The 20398-nt window shown below is 46.3% G+C and overlaps 1 protein-coding gene across 1 annotated transcript; it reads left to right on the top strand.

The window, feature by feature from the left end:
- The first annotated feature begins 1429 nt into the window (after positions 1-1429).
- Positions 1430-20389, top strand: BEAN1 (brain expressed associated with NEDD4 1). Its single transcript, XM_073582985.1, has 5 exons — positions 1430-1568; positions 6904-7015; positions 12426-12632; positions 15240-15366; positions 18185-20389. Exons 2-5 carry the CDS (start codon positions 6991-6993, stop codon positions 18477-18479), a joined length of 654 nt encoding a protein of 217 aa, XP_073439086.1. The 5' UTR covers positions 1430-1568; positions 6904-6990; the 3' UTR covers positions 18480-20389.
- Positions 20390-20398: the final 9 nt, after the last annotated feature.

Here is a 20398-nt window from a genome sequence, read left to right on the forward strand (position 1 = left end):
CTCCTTCCTTCCCTACTCTCCTCTCCTTCCTCCATCCTTCCAGCCTCGGTCTCTTTGCTCCCTGCTGTTCCCCCCTCTCCTCCATGCTTCCCTTCCTTGTCTCCTTCCTCCATCCTCTCGTCCCCGGCACTCCCTCCATCCTTCCAGCCCCGGTCTCTTTGCTCTCTGCTGTTCCCCCCCTCTCCTCCATCCTTTCTTTCCTTCCTTCCTCCATCCTCTCGTCCCCGGCGCTCTCTCCATCCTTCCAGCCCCGGTCTCTTTGCTCCCTGCCGTTCCCCCCTCTCCTCCATCCTTTCCTTCCTTCCTTCCTTCCCTTCTCTCCTCTCCTTCCTCCATCCTTCCAGCCCCGGTCTCTTTGCTCTCTGCCGTTACCCCCTCTCCTCCATCCTTTCCTTCCTTCCTTCCCTTCTCTCCTCTCCTCCTCCATCCTCTCGTCCCCGGCGCTCTCTCCATCCTTCCAGCCCCGGTCTCTTTGCTCTCTGCCGTTCCCCCCTCTCCTCCATCCTTTCCTTCCTTCCTTCCTTCCTTCCTCCATCCTCTTGTCCCCGGTGCTCCCTCCATCCTTCCAGCCCCGGTCTCTTTGCTCTCTGCCATTCCCCCCTCTCCTCCATCCTTTCCTTCCTTCCTTCCTTCCTTCCTCCATCCTCTCGTCCCCGGCGCTCCCTCCATCCTTCCAGCCCCGGTCTCTTTGCTCCCTGCCGTTCCCCCCTCTCCTCCATCCTTCCTTCTCTCCTCTCCTTCCTCCATCCTCTCGTCCCCGGCGCTCCCTCCATCCTTCCAGCCCCGGTCTCTTTGCTCCCTGCCGTTCCCCCCTCTCCTCCATCCTTCCTTCTCTCCTCTCCTCCTCCATCCTCTCGTCCCCGGCGCTCTCTCCATCCTTCCAGCCCCGGTCTCTTTGCTCTCTGCCGTTCCCCCCTCTCCTCCATCCTTTCCTTCCTTCCTTCCTTCCTTCCTCCATCCTCTTGTCCCCGGTGCTCCCTCCATCCTTCCAGCCCCGGTCTCTTTGCTCTCTGCCATTCCCCCCTCTCCTCCATCCTTTCCTTCCTTCCTTCCTTCCTTCCTCCATCCTCTCGTCCCCGGCGCTCCCTCCATCCTTCCAGCCCCGGTCTCTTTGCTCCCTGCCGTTCCCCCCTCTCCTCCATCCTTCCTTCTCTCCTCTCCTTCCTCCATCCTCTCGTCCCCGGCGCTCCCTCCATCCTTCCAGCCCCGGTCTCTTTGCTCCCTGCCGTTCCCCCCTCTCCTCCATCCTTCCTTCTCTCCTCTCCTTCCTCCATCCTCTCGTCCCCGGCGCTCCCTCCATCCTTCCAGCCCCGGTCTCTTTGCTCCCTGCCGTTCCTCCCTCTCCTCCGTCCTTCCCATAGGTTTGCTGTGATCCAGTCTCCAGGAGGGCAGGCTCCATACTGAATATAAAGGGTGGATTAGTCTTATAGATTTCCGCAGGGGGACGCAGGAAACACCTTTTTCCCATCTGCTTTTGTGGTTCCCGTCTATGGCAGATGCCGCTCCCTCCTTCTCCATCCTTGGCCTGAGCTTCATGGGAACAGGACCCCCTCTGCTCATCTCCGCTGGTGAGTACAGAAGACCCTGATTATTAGGACAATCGGTCCATGCAGGTTTTATAGTGCAGGCCTGGACGGTGGGATGTGTTGGGTTAACCCTTATCAAGCCTGTGCAGGCAACGACGTCCGCTTCCATAGAAGCAGGGATGACAATAGACGTGCTGAGACCCCAATATACCATGTACTGCACCTATACGACGGGGGGGACTCTTTAATATGAGGGAAGAGAGCTTTCTCAGTTTTTTTTAGAGGAATTTCCTGGTTTTCTCTACATTGTACTTTTTTTTAAAGGGAACCTATCACCCGCCCCCCCCCGGGGCGTTTATTGTACTAAGATCTCTGCTTGCTGTCAGTGAACGGAAACATTTATAGCCCTATGAAGATGAATTAAAGGGTACACATTGTGATGAGACATGACAAAAGTTTAGGAGATATAAGCAGACATGCAAGGAGCCTCCACCTAGCAAAAGACGTGTCTGTAATCATCACTGGGGGGTCTTTCTTTACTCCCCTACAGAGGAGTCATGACATCTCAATGTGTATCCTCAGCAACCAATCACATAGCGTCCTCTATGGTGACACTTCGTGACAATGTAGCTTGAAGCTTGGGGACCCCAATGCAAGGTATCCAACTGGTCCCCAAACTGTCACAGGCCTTTAATAGTATTGGTCTTCATATAAGGCCCCCCGTAAGCTTCAGGTGCCCCAGTACAACCCCTGTACCCGGCATGGTAATGGCCCATAAAGAACAAGGTTACCAGATGAGCGAGCTTCGCGCTCCTGATGCACCCATGTCAGAGAATGTTCTTATTCACTGACAGCAACAAGGGATCTTGAAATAAGACAGGATAAAGGAATACATGTGATTGTTTTTACATCCATCATTCGACAAATACAGTTTGCAACAAAACTGATGTTGGCTCTGGTGCCATATTCCTGTAATGATGGATGTTCTGGTGACATATTCCTATACTGAAGGTGGTTTTGATGATGTACTTATACAGGTGATGGCTCTTCTGGTGCTATATCCATGTACCAATTATGGTTGTGGTGATGTATTTATGTAGTGATGATGGTTCTGATGCTATGTTAATCACCAGAACAATCATTAGTACATAAATATAAAACCAAAATCATCATCAGTACATAAATAGCACCCCAGAGCCATGAACAGTATGCAAATACTGAACCATAATCAGTAAAAAATAGGACATTAGAACCACCATCAGTACATGAATACATCACCAGAACCACCATCAGTACATGAATGAGTCACCAGAACCTCAATCAGTATATGAATACATCACAAGAACCACTGTCAGTAAATAAATACACCAGTACTATTATTAATACATGTATACGTCACCAGAACCACCATCAGTACATGAATACATCACCAGGACCACCATCAGTACATGAATACATCAACAGAACCACCATCAGTACATTAATGAGTCACCAGAACCTCAATCAGTACATGAATACATCACCAGGACCACCATCAGTACATTAATGAGTCACCAGAACCTCAATCAGTATATGAATACATCACGAGAACCACTGCCAGTAAATAAATACACCAGTACTATCATCAATACATGTATACATCACTAGAACCACCATCAGTACATGAATACATCACCAAGCTTAGTACAGCAATCAATTGTAATGTCAAGACAGGCCCATATATATATTTGTATCTCATGAACCTACACGTCTCAGTATGTCCTTAACAATGTTAAGGAGAAGCTGACAGTTGTTATTAGGCTGTGTGCACACGCTGCGGATTTTGCTGCGGTTCCGCAGCGGTTTTGGCCGCTGCGGACCCACAGTACCATGATTCCCTATGGGAATCAAAAACCGCAGTGCAGACGGTGCGGAATTTTCCGCGTGGATTATCTGCGGTTTTCAATCCGCAGAAAGAATTGACATGTCAATTCTTTCTGCGGATTCCCCTGCGGTTTGCCATCTCCTCCATTGAGGAGATGAAAAACCGCAGGGCAAAACCGCAGAGCAATCCGCAGGTAAAACCGCAGGTATTTTGACCTGCGGTTTCACCTGCGGATTTTACAAAATCCGCGCGGATTACTCCGCACCTGATCCGCAGCGTGTGCACACAGCCAGTCTTTATCAGTCTGGGGACCATACAGGACCCCCAGTACTGTTGAGATGTAGTCAGAATCAACCAGTACCAGGTACCTTATAGATAACATCTTCTCTGATTATGTCATGTCTTACTTTTCATCTCCATCTTGTCCAGACGCCATGACTTTTTACATCCACAACTCTTCTCTGCTGATTCCCCCTTCTTCGCTCTTCTGCAGCATATCCAAACATGGTGCCCTTAAAAAATAAGACTGTTATTAAAATTCCCTTTGCATAAAAATATCTGCCCATACTGTGCCCTAAGTAAGCCTCCTATGGTACATGGCCTCCACACGGTCCGCCTTACTGATTTATAACCACCCCACTGTCTGCCATCATCAGCTACAGCCACCACAACATCAGCCCTTATGGACCACGGCCTATACCATGGCCGTTCCCTCTCCACTGTTTTCCCTTATGTCCACACTGTCTCCCCGGCATGCTGACCGCTCTGCATATTGTGCCCCCATTTCACGCTGCCTCCTCTGCATATCCATTATGGGCCCCATTTTCACACTTATACTGCCCACCATGTTGTCCTCTTCAAACTGTACTCCTTCCTAACACTGTCCCTCTATATGGTATGATAGTCCCCGCAGTATGATAACCCCAAGATCCCCCAATATACACCATGTCCACCAGAGCCTTCCAATATACAGTATGATGTCCCCCACAGCCCCTATACAGTATGATGCCGCCTCACATATCCTATATAGTATAACGTCCCTGCAGCTCCCAGTATAATGTTCCCCACAGTCTCCCATATAATAGGATGTCCCCCCCACAGCCCACTTTGTTATGTCCCCACAGCTAGCTCCCCTTGTTAAGTCCCCACAGCCAGCCCCACGTACGATCTCACAGCCAGCTTCATGAACATCCCCACAGCCAGACCCACATATGGCCCGCAGCAAGCTTCATGAACATCCCCACAGCAAACCCCACGTACGTCCCCACAGCCAGCCCCACGAACGTCCCCACAGCCAGCCCCATGTAGGTCCCCACAGTCAGACCCACGTACGTCCCCACAGCCAGCCCCTTATATATTCCCACGGCCAGCCCCATGTAGGTCCCCACAGCCAGCCCCTGTTATGTCACCACAGCCAGCCCCACGTACGATCTCACAGCCAGCTTCATGAACATCCCCACAGCCAGACCCACATATGGCCCGCAGCAAGCTTCATGAACATCCCCACAGCAAGCCCCACGTACGTCCCCACAGCCAGCCCCATGAACGTCCCCACAGCCAGCCCCATGTAGGTCCCCACAGTCAGACCCACGTACGTCCCCACAGCCAGCCCCTTATATATTCCCACGGCCAGCCCCATGTAGGTCCCCACAGCCAGCCCCTGTTATGTCACCACAGCCAGCCCCACGTACGATCTCACAGCCAGCTTCATGAACATCCCCACAGCCAGACCCACATATGGCCCGCAGCAAGCTTCATGAACATCCCCACAGCAAGCCCCACGTACGTCCCCACAGCCAGCCCCACGTACGTCCCCACAGCCAGCCCCACATACGTCCCCACAGCCAGCCCCATGAACGTCCCCACAGCCAGCCCCATGTAGGTCCCCACAGTCAGACCCACGTACGTCCCCACAGCCAGCCCCTTATATATTCCCACGGCCAGCCCCATGTAGGTCCCCACAGTCAGCCCCACGTACGTCCCCACAGCCAGCCCCTCATATGTCCCCACGGCCAGCCCCATGTAGGTCCCCACAGTCAGCACCTCTTGCTATGTTCCCCATTCATTGGCAAACTAATAAATAAAATAAAAAAAGCTTATACTCACCTAATCCTGGTCCCCATAAAGTGCAGCCTCAACCTCCTCTTCTGTCTTGCGCAGCAGTGGACGCTGAACGGTGCTATGAAGTGACTCCATCGCGCCGTCCGACGTCCCCTCCGTGCGCCGTCTTCTTCAGTGCGCAGGCCAGAAGTGGTCGGAGTCCTGCTGCAGTTCCTGGAGGAGCAGGGGCTGATTACAGCTCCTCTCCTTCTGTCCCGAGGGGTGCTGACATCAATTGTATGTACATCTGAGAGACGCGAATACAATTGAGCGCAGGGAGAGAGTGACAGCCGGGGCGCAGGCAGAGAGAGGTGACTGACACTGCTCCCCTGTGTGCCTGCACCCCGACGGTCACTGTCTGAATGCCTGTGGCTGGGGAAAGTTGTCAGGCAGCCGCAGGCGTTCAGCAGTGTTGCTTTTTTCCCCAAAAGTGTGCCCCCCTCGAGGAGGCAGCGCTCTAGTCATGTGCCTATCCTGCCTACCACTCGTCCCGGCCCTGCAGCAAACCCATATAATAAAGATGGCGGCAACACAGGTGCAAAATACTGACGAGACAACCACTCACAACCTACTAATTCATGGGGGGGTGATTGCTTAAAGGGGTATTCCCATCTCCAAGATCCTATCCTAATATTCAGTAGGTATAATAATAATAATATTAACAACACATACCTTCAATTAGAAATGTAGTATAGTTTTTCTGATTCACTGTCTCTTTCCTCATGTGCAGGCATTGCAAGACCTTAGGTATCCATGGTTATGACCACTAGGAACTAGCTAACTGTCACTAGATCATTGGCCGTAACCATGGATACCTAAGGTCCTGCAATGCCTGCACATGAGGAAAGAGACAGTGAATCAGAAAAACTATACTACATTTCTAAGTGGGGATATTTGCTAATATTATTATTATTACACCTGCTACATATTGGGATAGGATCTTGGAGATGAAAATACCCCTTTAATAATAAAACTGAACACAGAAAAGTCTTGCATAGGGCGCTTGTCACACATGCATAGTACACAGTTAGATTAGATCGGCCGCCCAGCTCTATATAAGTGCACCCCATGAGGACAGACACCCTAGTTTATGAGGCAGCATTGATGGGCCCGGCTGCCCCCTGAACCCTCGCAATAGACTCAGAATAAGAGTGCTGATTGACAGTCGGCTTCCTGCAGTAAGGCAATGGGGAGCCGGCTGTCAATCAGCAGAGCGGAGGGGAAGAGAAGTCGCTGCTCTGTCGAAGGGACGACAGCAGAAGTGGTCTGTGGCGGCAGAGATCTGCGCTGGGCAGAACAGGCAGGGAGTTAGCAATTACCTGCCTGTTAGTTTTTAGGCCCATTGTTACAAAAAAAAAGTCCTGGATAAGCCCTTTAATTAATTAAGTCCCTGATTTTGCTTATTTCGTTTAGCTCTTCCCAGGAGCAGAGAAAATCAGCCGGACAGATCGGAGGAGCCGCGGACCTCGAGCGACCTCACTGCTCCTCCAGATAGATTACATGTCAATCAAGGTGACATGCACAAGTAGGTGACCGGGGAGGGGGCCGCTCAGCGGATCTGTGCATGGACCACGTAGAAGGCAAACCTGGTGAAAGCAGTGCCAGTCCGTATGGAAGAGCCATGACATTACCGCCAAAACTACTCACCCCCCATTGCACAGTTTATGGTTTATTAACAAAGTTTACAAACTTTCTGCTGTTTGCAATGAAACAATGAAAAAAACAATTAAATATGTCAACACAACTAATATAATATGTGGTTGTTCCAGATTCCGCACAAAATGTCACTAAGGCTACTGTCACACTTGCGTTTTTTTGCTGCCCGTTTTTTGCGCACACAAACGCATGAAAAAACGCATCATGCGTTTGGGTGCGGTTTTTTGCGGATTTTGGTGCCTTTTTTTAAAAAAAAAACCATGCTTTTTTTGCGCATACGTGCACATTACCATGCGCACGTATGCGCACCCATAGACTATAATGGGTGTTTTGCTGTAAAAAAAACGCATTGCGTGCACATGCGTTTTTTGGGGCAAGTCGGACACACAAAAAATACAACAGGATGCATTTTGTGCGCCCAAGCGCACACTACTAAAAAAACGCATGCGCATACAAACGCGTACAAACGCATGTGTATGCGCACCTAAGCGCACCCATGTTAAAGTATAGGGAAAAAAACGCATTTTTTTTGCTCTAAAAAGCAGCGCAGAAAAACGCAAGTGTGAAACCAGCCTTACTGACTGCTGGGTGTGAAACCAGCCTTACTGACTGCTGGGTGTGAAACCAGCCTTACTGACTGCTGGGGAAGCGTTGTATTACTTATTAGAGTCCCTCTGTGTTAGCACATCGGGTTCCCGGCGTGTCAGTTCACTCACCCGCGCTGCAGTTGGTTCCTCTCCTCCGCATGCTCCCAGCAGCACTTCCAGCTGGGCTATTTGCCGTGTTCTAAGGGCACGCGCCTGCGCGCTCCCGCCCTCTTAAAGGGCCAGCGCGTGCACTTGCTATTTCCTCCCCAGCCAATGGTTTGGAGGCATTATGTATATATTGCTTCCTCTCCACTGGGGAGAAGCCTAAGCAAACTTCCTGTTTCTGTCAGGTCGCATACCAGTGCAAATTCTGCCTGCTGCACTCTGAAGCCAATCCCGCCTGCTGCACTCTGAAGCCAATCCCACCTGCTGCACTCTGAAGCAAATACCGCCTGCTGCACTCTGAAGCCAATACCGCCTGCTGCACTCTGAAGAAAAATCCCACCTGCTGCACTCTGAAAAAAAATCCCACCTGCTGCACTCTGAAGCAAATCCCGCCTGCTGCACTCTGAAGTCAATCCCGCCTGCTGCACTGTGAAGAAAATCCCGCCTGCTGCACTGTGAAGAAAATCCCGCCTGCTGCACTCTGAAGCCAATCCCGCCTGCTGCACTCTGAAGCCAATCCCGCCTGCTGCACTCTGAAGCCAATCCCGCCTGCTGCACTCTGAAGCCAATCCCGCCTGCTGCACTCTGAAGCCAATCCCGCCTGCTGCACTCTGAAGCCAAACTTGCTTGCTGCACTCTGACACAAACTCTGTCTCTGACACAAACTCTGTCCGCTGCACTCTGATACGAACTTGGTCAGCTGCACTCTGATACAAGCCCTGCCTAAGCCCCCCCCCCCTTCTTCATCGCCTCCTTCATCTCCTCTCAGCACTGGGTTTCATTCTCTTATTTTTGGAGCTTGATGTGATCATTCCCAGGGTGCAGACGACAGCGAAAACCAGCAGATGCCAACTCCTCCCTCCGAGGATTTCTAGCAGGAAAAAGCTTCTTTTTTTTTTTTTACGGAATTAGCAGGGCAATTTTATAATGGAATTAATTGATGGCAGCACTTAGCAGCCGCAGGAAAAAAAAACTACAAGTATAAAGATTTGCTTTATCTCTGACTTGTAATGTCCAAATGGGCTTATAACATGAGGAGAAATGGCCGAGCGAGGAAAGTAATGGCAGAGACGTTCCCGTAAAGGAGCAAAAAGGCTCCGCATCAAATCCCGATGACATCATGTAGGGTTATGATGATGTCATCAAGTCCACATCTGCTCTGTCATCCAGCGCATGGAGGCTCTCTGGCACCTTCCACTATTCCGTTTGCAGCTCCGTACATTTTTTTTAGTTATCGGGGTGCTGAGATATGAGGAGATGATTGACATCGTCCTCAAATTGATCAAAATAATGACAATAATGGCAAATATCAAAGACAGGGCATGTCAATGTCGATGTGCCCAATCATTATTTCTGTAGGGATGTAGCAGCTACTAAGGAAAATAAGGATTGGGCATGGTCTGTTTCAATATGTTCAATCTTTATATATCTAGGAATAAGACAGACAATGTGCAGGTTGCTGGGATCAAATAACGGGGCCAGCAAATCTTTCTTTTTGGCTGCTTCATTTGGTGACTAACCAGGGACCTCCTCTATGACCCCATAACTCTTCCTTTAAAAGCACCACTCCCCGTTTCTTCTATAGATACTGCAGCAGCCATCATCATCATTATCTTTGGCCCCTTAAAGGTAATCTGTCACCAGGTTTTTTTCTACCTCATCTGAGAGCACCATGATATAGAGGTGGAGAACCTGATTCCAGCGATGTCTCACTTACTGAGCTGCTTGCTGTAGTTTTTATAAAATTCTTGTTTTTCCAGCTGGAAATGATCACTAGAGGACTAGTAAACCCGCTGCCAGGTAGTCCAACCCCGCCCCCACCACTGATTGGCAGCTTTCTGCCTATTCACAGTGTACACAAAAAGCAGCCAATCAGTGATGTGGGTGGGGTTATACAGAGCTCAGTATTCAGAGAACTGCTTGATCTGCAGCAGATAAAACTGGGATTTTATCAAAACTACAGCAAGCAGCCCAGTAAGTGATGCATTGTTGGAATCAGGGTCTCAGCCCCGACATCATGCTGCTCTAAGATGAGTTAGCAAAAACCTGGTGACAGAGTGCCTTTGCAATTTGTGGTAGTCTGTCTATTAGACCCCTTAATAGGAGAAAGGAAAGAAATGGCCAGACACCCACCATCAGCCTGTCCAGAACTTGCATTTGAGATCCAGGAGTTCCTATACAGACTGCATCTGTCGCCAGATCTCATAATGTAACGCTTATGTTATATTAATAATGATGAGTGAGCGCGCTGAGATAAGGTGTAATCTGAGCACGCTCATTTATCACTAGATATTAAATAGAGCTCTCTGACCTGATGAGGCTGGTGTACTTACTTGTAAAAAATGGCTCCATGATCTTTTATTTAAAATGTTCCCATCTGATATTAAAATGAGTCTAGCTAGAACTCATCCTAATCTCTGGATTTTACAGCCATTCTAAAAAAAGAAAAATTAAGTAAGTACACCAGTCTCATAGGGTCTAATAAGTCTATTTAATAATGTGAGCACTACTTTGTGAAATCTGGTGACAGATCGACATTAAATTGCACATTTCTATAACATTTTTATAGAGGGGATATTATAAAATGTGAAGGTAGTTTTAATTCATTTAATGAAATAAAAAATGGGCAAAAACTATTTTGATAATAAATCTGTCCAATGTGAAGGCAGCGTGTTATAGAGTCGGGTGAGCTGAGCGGATTAATATATATTTTGTGTGTAGAAATTCAATAGAATTTGTAATTTATTGCTCTAAACTTCTTTTTCTATGCTTAGGAGTCCAGTGCGTGGTACCTCTCACTGAGTAGGACCGCCCACTGGACACTTGAGCATAGAAAAAGCTGCTTTTTAATGAATTAAATACAAGTTCCATTGAAAATGTAATTATAAAACTATATATTAATCTTCTCAGCTCCTCCTGCTCTATAGGATGGTTTGGTTGTTTCACAAAAATATAAATATATTAAAAAATTCTTAGAAGACAGCCGGACCTTGTTATTGCGCCGGACCTTGTTATTGCGCCGGACCTTGTTATTGCGCCGGACCTTGTTATTGCGCCGGACCTTGCTATTGCGCCGGACCTTGCTATTGCGCCGGACCTTGCTATTGCGCCGGACCTTGCTATTGCACCGGACCTTGCTATTGCGCCGGACATTGTTATTGTGCCGGACCTTGTTATTGTGCCAGCAGCTTTATCGCATAGGGAACCAGTCATTTATGTGATTGAGTCCGAAGAATTAAAGTTCAGCTCCATCTTTCGGACGCCGCGCTGAAGCTTAATCAAGTATTATCTTTTGGATTGAATTGTTTCAAGGACGAGTGAACGGGCTTATCACCATGCTGGAAGGGGCAATTAAAAATATTCACCTCTGGTCAAAAATGACTTCTCAAGGTTCCTTGTAATCTCGCCTCGCCTGTCACTCAGACATTTGATGGACGCATTTCTAAATCAGAAACCACAATCTTTATATAGAGCCTGAAGACGAAGCTCTGTATGGAAAAAGGTCCGAAAATAAAAAAAAGAAACGTGGAGCGGAGACCAAGTAGAAAGGTGTCATGATGTATTAAGGATAATGAAGAAAAAAATATATATATATAATTTATTTTTTTCCTGCAAAGTTTTGGGATTGGTGCATGCAAAGTAGCTCATACCAGCCAAAAGGGTCCCCTGGGACAGTAATATGTAGGTTCAGTAGGCTGTGGTGCTTCATACCTGCCAAACCAGAGACCCACTGATGAACGGCACTGTTATGGGGGTTCTTGTCCCTCTTCAGTATATAGCAGGGTACTGGGAGGCCGATGAGATGCTTGAAAGCCAGTATCCCCTCTAATGCCCTGTATTGTACTGATGAGGGGCAAGAACCCTTGTAACATTGCTCCATGCAGTTTGGTTTCTAAGAGCCACTTTGCATATCTTTTCCCATCTCCATACCGATTTGTATTTCTTTCATGAGAGCCAGTACCCATTCTGTGATTTCTGCATGAAATTGGGGGCTACTGTATTTTTTAAGGGGTTAACTGGGACAGTAATATGTAGGTTCAGTAGGCTGTGGTGCTCCATACCAGCCAAACCAGAGACCCACTGATGAACGGCACTGTTATGGGGGTTCTTGCCCCTCCACAGTACATAGCAGGGTACTGGGAGGCTGAATGAGATGCTTGAAAGCCAGTATCCCCTCTAATGCCCTGTACTGTACTGATGAGGGGCAAGAACCCTTGTAACATTGCTCCATGCAGTTTTGGTTCTAAAGGCTACTTTGCATATTTTTTATCATCTCCATATCGAGTTGGATTTCTTTAATGAGAGCCAGTACCCATTCCCTGATATGTGTATGAAATTGGGGGTGCTGTATTGTTGAAGGGGTTTACTAGGACAGTAATTTGTGGGTCCAATAGGCTGTGGTGCGCCAACAAGCGCCTTGTCCCCTGCATTGGTTAACAAGCACAATGCTGCACATATGATGGTGTCCGTGCCTGGTCCCATTTCATGGTGGTCATTAACGTCAACCATTTTCTTGTATCCCTACAGAAATTCATTTAAATCAGAGTAGCCCTGTACCGGAGTATTTTGGTTACATCCGGAGCAGCCATGACCCTGCACTTCTGGTGTCCCCGTTGGTTGTGGCTGGGATCGTTATCGGACTGGTTCTCTTTCTCTCCTGTGTTACTATCATCATCGGAAGCCTGAGGAAAGATGGAGGAGAAAGAGACTGGCGCCTTGAGAATCCAAGCTATGGTGAGCTATGGTTTGTATGTTAATGTTTTGTCAATGTACTCGAAACTTTGGAACAAAAAAAAAACAATTTGATGATACTCTGCCAGGAGATGTTTATGTTATATATCTCTATATGTGGTCATTCAATATTTTTTATGTGACTATATGTACAGCGGGAGAGATAAGGATTGAACACATCACCAATTTGCTAAGTAAATCTATTTGTAAAAGTGTTATTGACATGAAATTCTCACCAGATGTCAGTAACAATCCATTAAACCATAGATGCCCATAGATTAAGTTATGTGTGATAATGAGAAAGGAGATAGGGAAAAAAAAAGTATTGAACACGCTAACTGAAATTTAATCAAAACTTCGTACAAAAACCTTTGTTGGAGATAAAGCTTCAAGAGCCTTCTGTATGGAGAAACTAGTCGCAGGCATTGCTCAGGTGTGATTTCGGCCCACTCTTCCACACAAATACTCTTCACATCCTGAAGGTCCTGTGGGCTCATTTTATGAACTCTGAGCTTCAGTTCCTCCTGTCAATGTTCTCTTGGATTCAGGTCAGGTGATCGGCTCGGCCATTCTAGTAGCTTTATTTTCTTTCTCTGAAACCAGTTGAGAGTTTCTTTGGCTGTGTGTTTGGAAACATTGTCTTGCTGAAACGTTTACCCTCCTTTCAACTTCGTTATCCTGGTAGATGGCAGCAGATTGTTATCAAGAATGTCTCAGCACATTTGTTCATTCATCCTTCCTTCCTTCAATCATATGAAGTTTGCCAGAAATGTATGCTGAAAAACAGCACCACACCATGATGTTCCCACCTCCACACTGCACTGTTGGTATGGTGTTTTGGGGGTGATATGTCGTGCCTTTTGGCCTCCAAACATGATGCGTATTACGGCATCCAAAGAGTTCAATCTCATCTGAACAGACTATATTCTTTTAGTATTTCACAACTTGTCTAAATGTTGTTGAACAAACTTTAAACACACTTGAACATGATTGTAGTTCAGCAATGGAGTATTGTGTGGTAAGCGTTCATGCAGGCCATGAAGGTTGTGTGGTGAGCGTTCATGCAAACCATGAAGGTTGCGTGGTGAGCGTGCATACAGTCCATGGAGGTTGCGTGGTGAACGTGCATACAGTCCATGGAGGTTGCGTGGTGAGCGTGCATACTGGACATGAAGGTTGTGTGGTGAGTGGGCATACAGGCTAGGAAGGTTGCGGGGTGAGCATGCATACAGGTTATGTAAGTTGCGTGGGGAGCATGCATACAGGCCATGGAGGTTGAGGGCATTACTTATGGTTTGCTTTGATACAATTGTACCTGCTGATTCCAGGTCTTTCTGGAGCTCTCCACAGGTGGTCTCATTGGCTATTGGAAAACTCTTCTGATAATTCTTTTCACTCTTTGACATCTTGCGGGGAGCACCTGGTCATGGATGGTTTATGGTGAAACAATGTTTTTTCCACTTCCAGATTATGGCCCCAAGAGTGCCCACTGGAACCTGCAGTACTTTAGAAATTCTTCTGTCATCAGTATGTTATGAAACAATAAGGTTGCAAATGTCTTTAGACAGCTCACTGGTTTTACCCATCATGAGATGTTCATTTTGTCGTACCTTGATAATAAGACACCATTTTATAGACCATCAGTTGGAACCAGCTGATTTTATTTTTCACTAAGTGGCAGGATTGCTTTCTAATTACTGATAGATTTCAGCCGGTGTCATGACTTTTCATTACTTTTTGCACCTCTCTTTCTTCATGTGTTCAATACTTTTTCCCTGTGTCACTTCTCATTATCACACATAATTTAATTTATGGACATCCGACATCTGGTGAGAATTTCATGTCAATAGCACCTTTAGAAATAGATTTACTTAGAAAATTGGTGACCTGTTCAATACTTACCGTATTTTACCCGCTGTATGTATTAAATTTGCATCATGAAATAGGGTATAATAGGCCTCAAAAGGGTGGTCCACTACTCGGACAATCCTTTCTCAATCCCTATGTCTCCGTCTTGTAAAGTAACACTCAACCTCACCTCCAATCTCGGTACTGCCTGTCCCAGGGATTGCGTGACACTGTTGTATCTCGCGATCCCTGCTGGCTTCACTCTCCCCGCCTTTGGAGTCAGAGCTGCTGGAACATCGCGGGAGCACTGGAAGTGACTTTAGACATTATTATTTTACAAGTGGAAAACATGGGGCTTGTCCGAGTCGTGGAAAACCCCTTTAAAGAGTAACCGTCGCTTTAAATTTTATTTTATAAATTAATAATATGCATGAAAATAAAATATCGGATTGCTCTTTTAATCAGTAAAATCAGTGAAGACAAATTTTCCCATTATTGAGATAGGAAATAACAGTTGCTGCTCATAAGAGTCTATGAATAGGGGAGGGGGAGGAGCTACAGGAAGACAAAGACATTCTGCACCTCTAGCTCCTCCCCTCTCCATAGACTCTTATGAGCAGCAACTTTGGTCTCTTATCGCAGTAATAGGAAAATCTGTCTTCACTGAATGCAGATTTTACCTGTGAATTGAGAGTAAAAGATGAGTCCAGGAGGAGGAAGAACGTGGACAACTATTTTCACTACTTATGACATGTTTTACAGATGGAATCTCCTATGCAACATCTTCCTTTGGAGACTTGAGGTCGGTCTGTACCGGGGACATTTCTCCAGCCTTAGAATTTGGCTCATACCTAGAGCTGAGCGCTTCCTATCCAGATTATCCGCCGTGGTAAGAAATGTTTTCAAATGGCGCCAATCTAATTATCTAAGGTAACATCTGGTGCCAAGTCCAATGGGTACAACTGTTAAAGGAGAATTCATCATTGGTACTTAAAGGGGTTGACTACTTCTGTAGGTTCCATTAATAATTTAGGCTTTTACAGGGTTGTTGTTTTCTTGCTCTTTAGTGTGATTCATGATCATAAACCAGCTGAGAGGATCTTAGAAAAAGACAGATAAAAGAGTTATAAAAACCTCCCATGGGACCGTCAGAATGAGCTCACTGATGGATGCTCAGTTTTCTCATTGTGCAGCCAGTAATGCAACATTGAGGATGTAGAAGGTTAAAGTTGCAAATTTCGTATAGAATTTCCATAGAGGTCTATGAGCTTCAAATTAAAACATAAACAGGCACAGATAGGGCTAATTTCCAGGCCATATGAAAAGTCATAACACCAGCTGAAATAAATCTATCAGTAATTAGAAAGCAAGCCTTCCACTTAGTGAAAAATAATATCAGCTGGTTCAACGTTTGGCCTATAAAAGGGTGACTCATTATCAAGGTGCCACACAAGAAGTATTGCATGATGGGTAAAACGGGTAAGCTGTCTCAAGACCTTTGCAACCTTATTGTTGCAAAACATACTGATGGCATTGGCTAGAGAAAAATTTCCCAGCCATCGCCTTTAAAGTTTTTTTGCGAATTACATTGGGAACAACTAGTGCATGAGACTCGGTGAAGGGAGCGTTTCCGTAAATCAGGGAAGGAAGGCAGGATAGATGGAGATTCTGCGAATATGTCCTATTAAGACAATGAATTAAGTCCCCGCCTGGTTCGTATTTTGGAAAGGAGATGGGTGTAGCAAGGCTGTTTGATTTTTTTGGGGGGTCTCTAAGATAAGTACATAAATTGGTACTAAGTCAAAATTTCCAATTAAGGGTGTGGCGTTGCGTTCCCAACATCAACCCACGTCATTGATGGAGACAGACACGTTCTTCCTCTTGTGCTCAGTGGTAATGGCCATCAGTCTGCCATGAGCCGGTATTTGTTCGGCAGACATTTATTCCCCGAGAGCAGGCTTCTTTATTTGTCTTGCAGAATCTATGGAGCATCTGCCGCAGTGAGCTAATCATCTCCTGTATTATGCTGCAGCATATTTTAGACACACAGCATCCTAATTGCTTTGTAGATGTCCATCCCGGAAAGCTTCAGCTCCGAATTTACTGCCCATCTGCTGGCGGGCAGACAGTGCTGCCTTCAACAAGATAAGAGCTCAACCTCTGCTCTACACTAATATGCAACCCTTTAAAATCTTAAATTCTGTTTGCCGCCGCAAGTAAGGGTCCATTTATATAAGCACCACTAAAGGTCATTAATGTACGATCGCTGCTGGTCCGAGCGCTGGGGCCCTCACCGGTCTCCTCCACCGCTCCTGGTATCTGCCATTATCTGCAGTGCTGACGTCACGTCAACAATGCTGCAGTCAATCCGTCAATCAATGACACTGGGAGCAGGAGACTCAGCACTGGATCCAAGGAGCATGAGCACAGGGTTTTTTCAAAACCGGAACGCCCCTTTAACTCTCTCCCAGAAGGAACGGAAACTTTATGGCTAGTGCCAATTAACGGAGGAAGTTAACTTGTAGGTCAATGTCTGACGTATTAATGAGCCAATCCTTGCACCGTGTTAAAGACCAAGTACCTGTTAGGTTCACTAGGCGAGGTGGACCTTCAAAGCCCAAGATCCTGGTGGGGAAACGGCCACGTGTCTCGGTGCAGCAGGCAGCTGATACACAAGAGAAGCAGGTAGCTCAGGTCCCGGAGACTGCAGACAGGTAGCAAAGGTCCTGGAGACTGCAGACAGGTAGCAGAGGTACTGGAAATCTCAGATAGGTAGCAGATGTCCTGGAAACCACAGAGAGGTAGCAGAGATCCTGGAAGCCTTAGGCAACCCGGAGACATCCAACATTCCGCAGACTGGTAGCAGAGGTCCGGAAAACCACAGACAGTTATTAGAGGCTTTGCAAACCTCAGATAGATAGCAGAAGCTCTTAAACCTGCAGCTGGTTTGCAGAGGTACTAGAAGCCACAGGCAGTCTGGAGACATCCAAGAGACTGAAGACTGGTAGCAGTTTCATTGGGAGCCGGAGACATCCAGAAGACCGAATACAGGTAGCAGAGGTACTGGAAGCCACAGGCAGACAGGAGACGTCCAGGAGACCGCAGACAGGTAGCATCGGTACTGGAAATGGCAGACAGGCAGCAGAGGTCAGAGAAACCACAGACAGGTACCAGAGCTCTGGAAACCGCAGACAGATGGCAGAGGTTCTGGAAACTTCAGATGGGTAGCAGTGGTACTGGAAGCCACAGGCAAGCCAAAAGAGTCCAGGAGACCGCATACTGGTAGCAGAGGCACTGAAAGCCGCAGGCAGATTGGAGATGTCCAGGAGACCGTAGACAGGTAGCAGAGGTATCTGGAAGCTGCAAGCAGACAGGAGATGTCTGGGAGACTGCAGACAGGTAGCATCGGTACTGGAAACCAAAAACAGGAAGCAGACAGAACTCCAGAGCAAATTGAAAGTCATACTAGAATGTCTTAATACCAAGACACAGGTGGTTGTCTTGATAGGCCTTACCAAGCCCGAATCTGGGCCAGATGCGTAACAATACCCCTGTAGATGGGTTTCTGGCATCATCGTACATTGATAGGACATCAGCCATGTTGTTTTCTTTCCTTCTGGGAGAAAGCTAACAAACATAAAAACATTTTAAGATTCTTGGAAAATAAAGAAAACTTAATAATTGAATGTATTAATCTTGTCCTCCAGCTATGAAGCCTGTGTTGGGCCAGGAACCTTGGAAGTGTATCTCCCAGCAGATGATCCTCCACCTTACTCCTTAGAAGATCCACATCTTAGACAAGAGGGTCCCAGCTCCTCGGAGATGCCACAAACTGATAGAGAACATTTCCAGGTCTCCTCGCCTTTATCTACTCTTAACTTACACGTTGTCGCTCCGGTCCTGACTACGGCCAAGAGAAGTCTTCACCTCCCTATAATACCGATGGACATGTTAAAAGACGTCTCCCCAGCCGTTGGGGGGTCAGAGGAAAATATGACTTAGCAATATCCTTAGTGGCGTTTTATCCTATTTTTTTCCTTGTCATGTGGCATCGATACGTTTGTGTGATTAATTGGAGAAGTGCAATTAGTTTCTAACTAGCAATAAGAAAGCGCCATAGTTTTAATAAGGGCTACAAAGAACCACAACTGTCTCACATTGCACCTACTGTGTAGTCTTCTGATATAGAGCCATGGTCATAAAGATACTGACATCTCATACAGTCATGGCCAAAAGTGATGGCACCCTTTAAATTGTTCCAGAAAATGAAGCATTTCTCCCAGAAAATTATTGCCATCACACTTGTTTGGTTACGCACATGTTTATTTCTTATGTGTGTTTTGGAACAACACAAAAAATACAGAAACAAACAGGCAACTTGGACATCACTTCACACAAAACCCCCAAAATGGGTTTGACAAAATCGTTGGCATCTTTCCAAAATTGTGCGTAAACAACTCTGTTTCAAGCATGTGATGCTCGCTCAAATTCACCTATGGCAAGTAACAGGTGTCGGCAATTTGAAAATCGCACCTGAAACCAGGTAAAAAGCGGAGAAGTTGATTCAATCTTTGCATTGTGTGCCACACTAAGCATGGAGAACAGAAAGAGGAGATGAGAACTGTCTGAGGACTTGCGAAACAAAATTGGTGAGAAATATCAACAATCTCAAGGTTACAAGTCCATCTCCAGAGATCTTGATGTTCATTTGTCCACAGTGTGCAACATACTCAAGAAGTTTACAACCCATGATACTGTAGTTAATCTCCCTGGACGTAGATGAAAGAGAAAAATTGATGAAAAGTTGCAACGCAGAATAGTCTGGAGGATGGATAAGCAACCCAATCAAAGCCCAAAGAAATTCAAGCTGTCCTGCAGGCTCAGGGTGCATAAGTGTCAGCGTGAACTGTCCGTCGACATTTGAATTCAATGAAATGCTATGGCAGAAGACCCAAGAGGACCCCACTGCTGACACAGAGACATAAAAAAGCTGAACTGCAGTTTGCCAAAATGTACATGAGTAAGCCAAAATTCTTCTGGGAAAGCGTCCTTTGGACAGATGAGACCAAGATGGAGCTTTTTAGTAAAGCACATCATTCTACTGTTTACCGAAAACGGAATGAGGCCTACAAAGAACACAGTACCTACAGTCAAATATGGTGGAGGATGAAGGATGTTTTGGGTTTCTTTTGCTGCCTCTGGCACTGGGTAAATTATCTGTGTGCAAGGCATCATGAAATCTGAAGATTACCAAAGGATTTGGGGTTTACGTCCTAGGTCTTTTGTCTTACAGCAGAACAATGACCCCAAACATACTGCAAGAAGCCCCCAGAAATGGATGGAAACAAAGCGCTGGAGAGATCTGAAGGGGTGAGGAATGAGTCCGGATCTAAATTCCATTGATCACCCGTGGAGAGATCTTAAAATTGCTGTTGGAAGAAGACACCTTCTCATATGAGAGACCTGGAGCAGTTTGCAAAAGAAGAGTCGTCCAAAAATCCAGCAGAGGGGGAAAAGAAGCTTGCTGATGTTTATAGGAAGCGATTGATTGTAGTTATTTATTCTAACTGGTGTTCAACCATATATTATGTGGAGGGTGCTAACAATTTTGTAACGCCCAATTTGGGGGTTTTGTGTGAAATTATGTCCAATTTGCCTTTTTTTTTCAGTTTTTTTGTGTTTTTCCAATACACACAAAGGAAGTAAACCTGTGTATAACAAAACGTGTAAGTGCAGTAATTTTTTAGGAGAATTATTTCATTTTCTGGAACAATTTCAAGGGCTGTAGAGATAGATAGATAGATAGATATATATATATATGCACATATACACAGTTCTCTTATACACATATAGACATTTTTTGGCAAACAAAACAACGCAGAATATAAAATAAAGGATTTATTAATAAATCATGATCTTCT

This window comes from Dendrobates tinctorius, unplaced genomic scaffold, assembly GCF_039654945.1.
Source record: "Dendrobates tinctorius isolate UK_male_01 unplaced genomic scaffold, ASM3965494v1 ptg000009l, whole genome shotgun sequence".
NCBI classification, from domain to species: domain Eukaryota; kingdom Metazoa; phylum Chordata; class Amphibia; order Anura; family Dendrobatidae; genus Dendrobates; species Dendrobates tinctorius.

Bases quoted from the DNA above. Each gene is read 5' to 3' on its own strand.
- BEAN1 (XM_073582985.1), top strand. From the start codon at position 6,991: ATGTCAATCAAGGTGACATGCACAA. The intron at 7,016-12,425 runs GTAGGTGACCGG...GTATCCCTACAG, and splicing joins AATCAAGGTGACATGCACAA to AAATTCATTTAAATCAGAGT. The intron at 15,367-18,184 runs GTAAGAAATGTT...CTTGTCCTCCAG, and splicing joins TATCCAGATTATCCGCCGTG to CTATGAAGCCTGTGTTGGGC.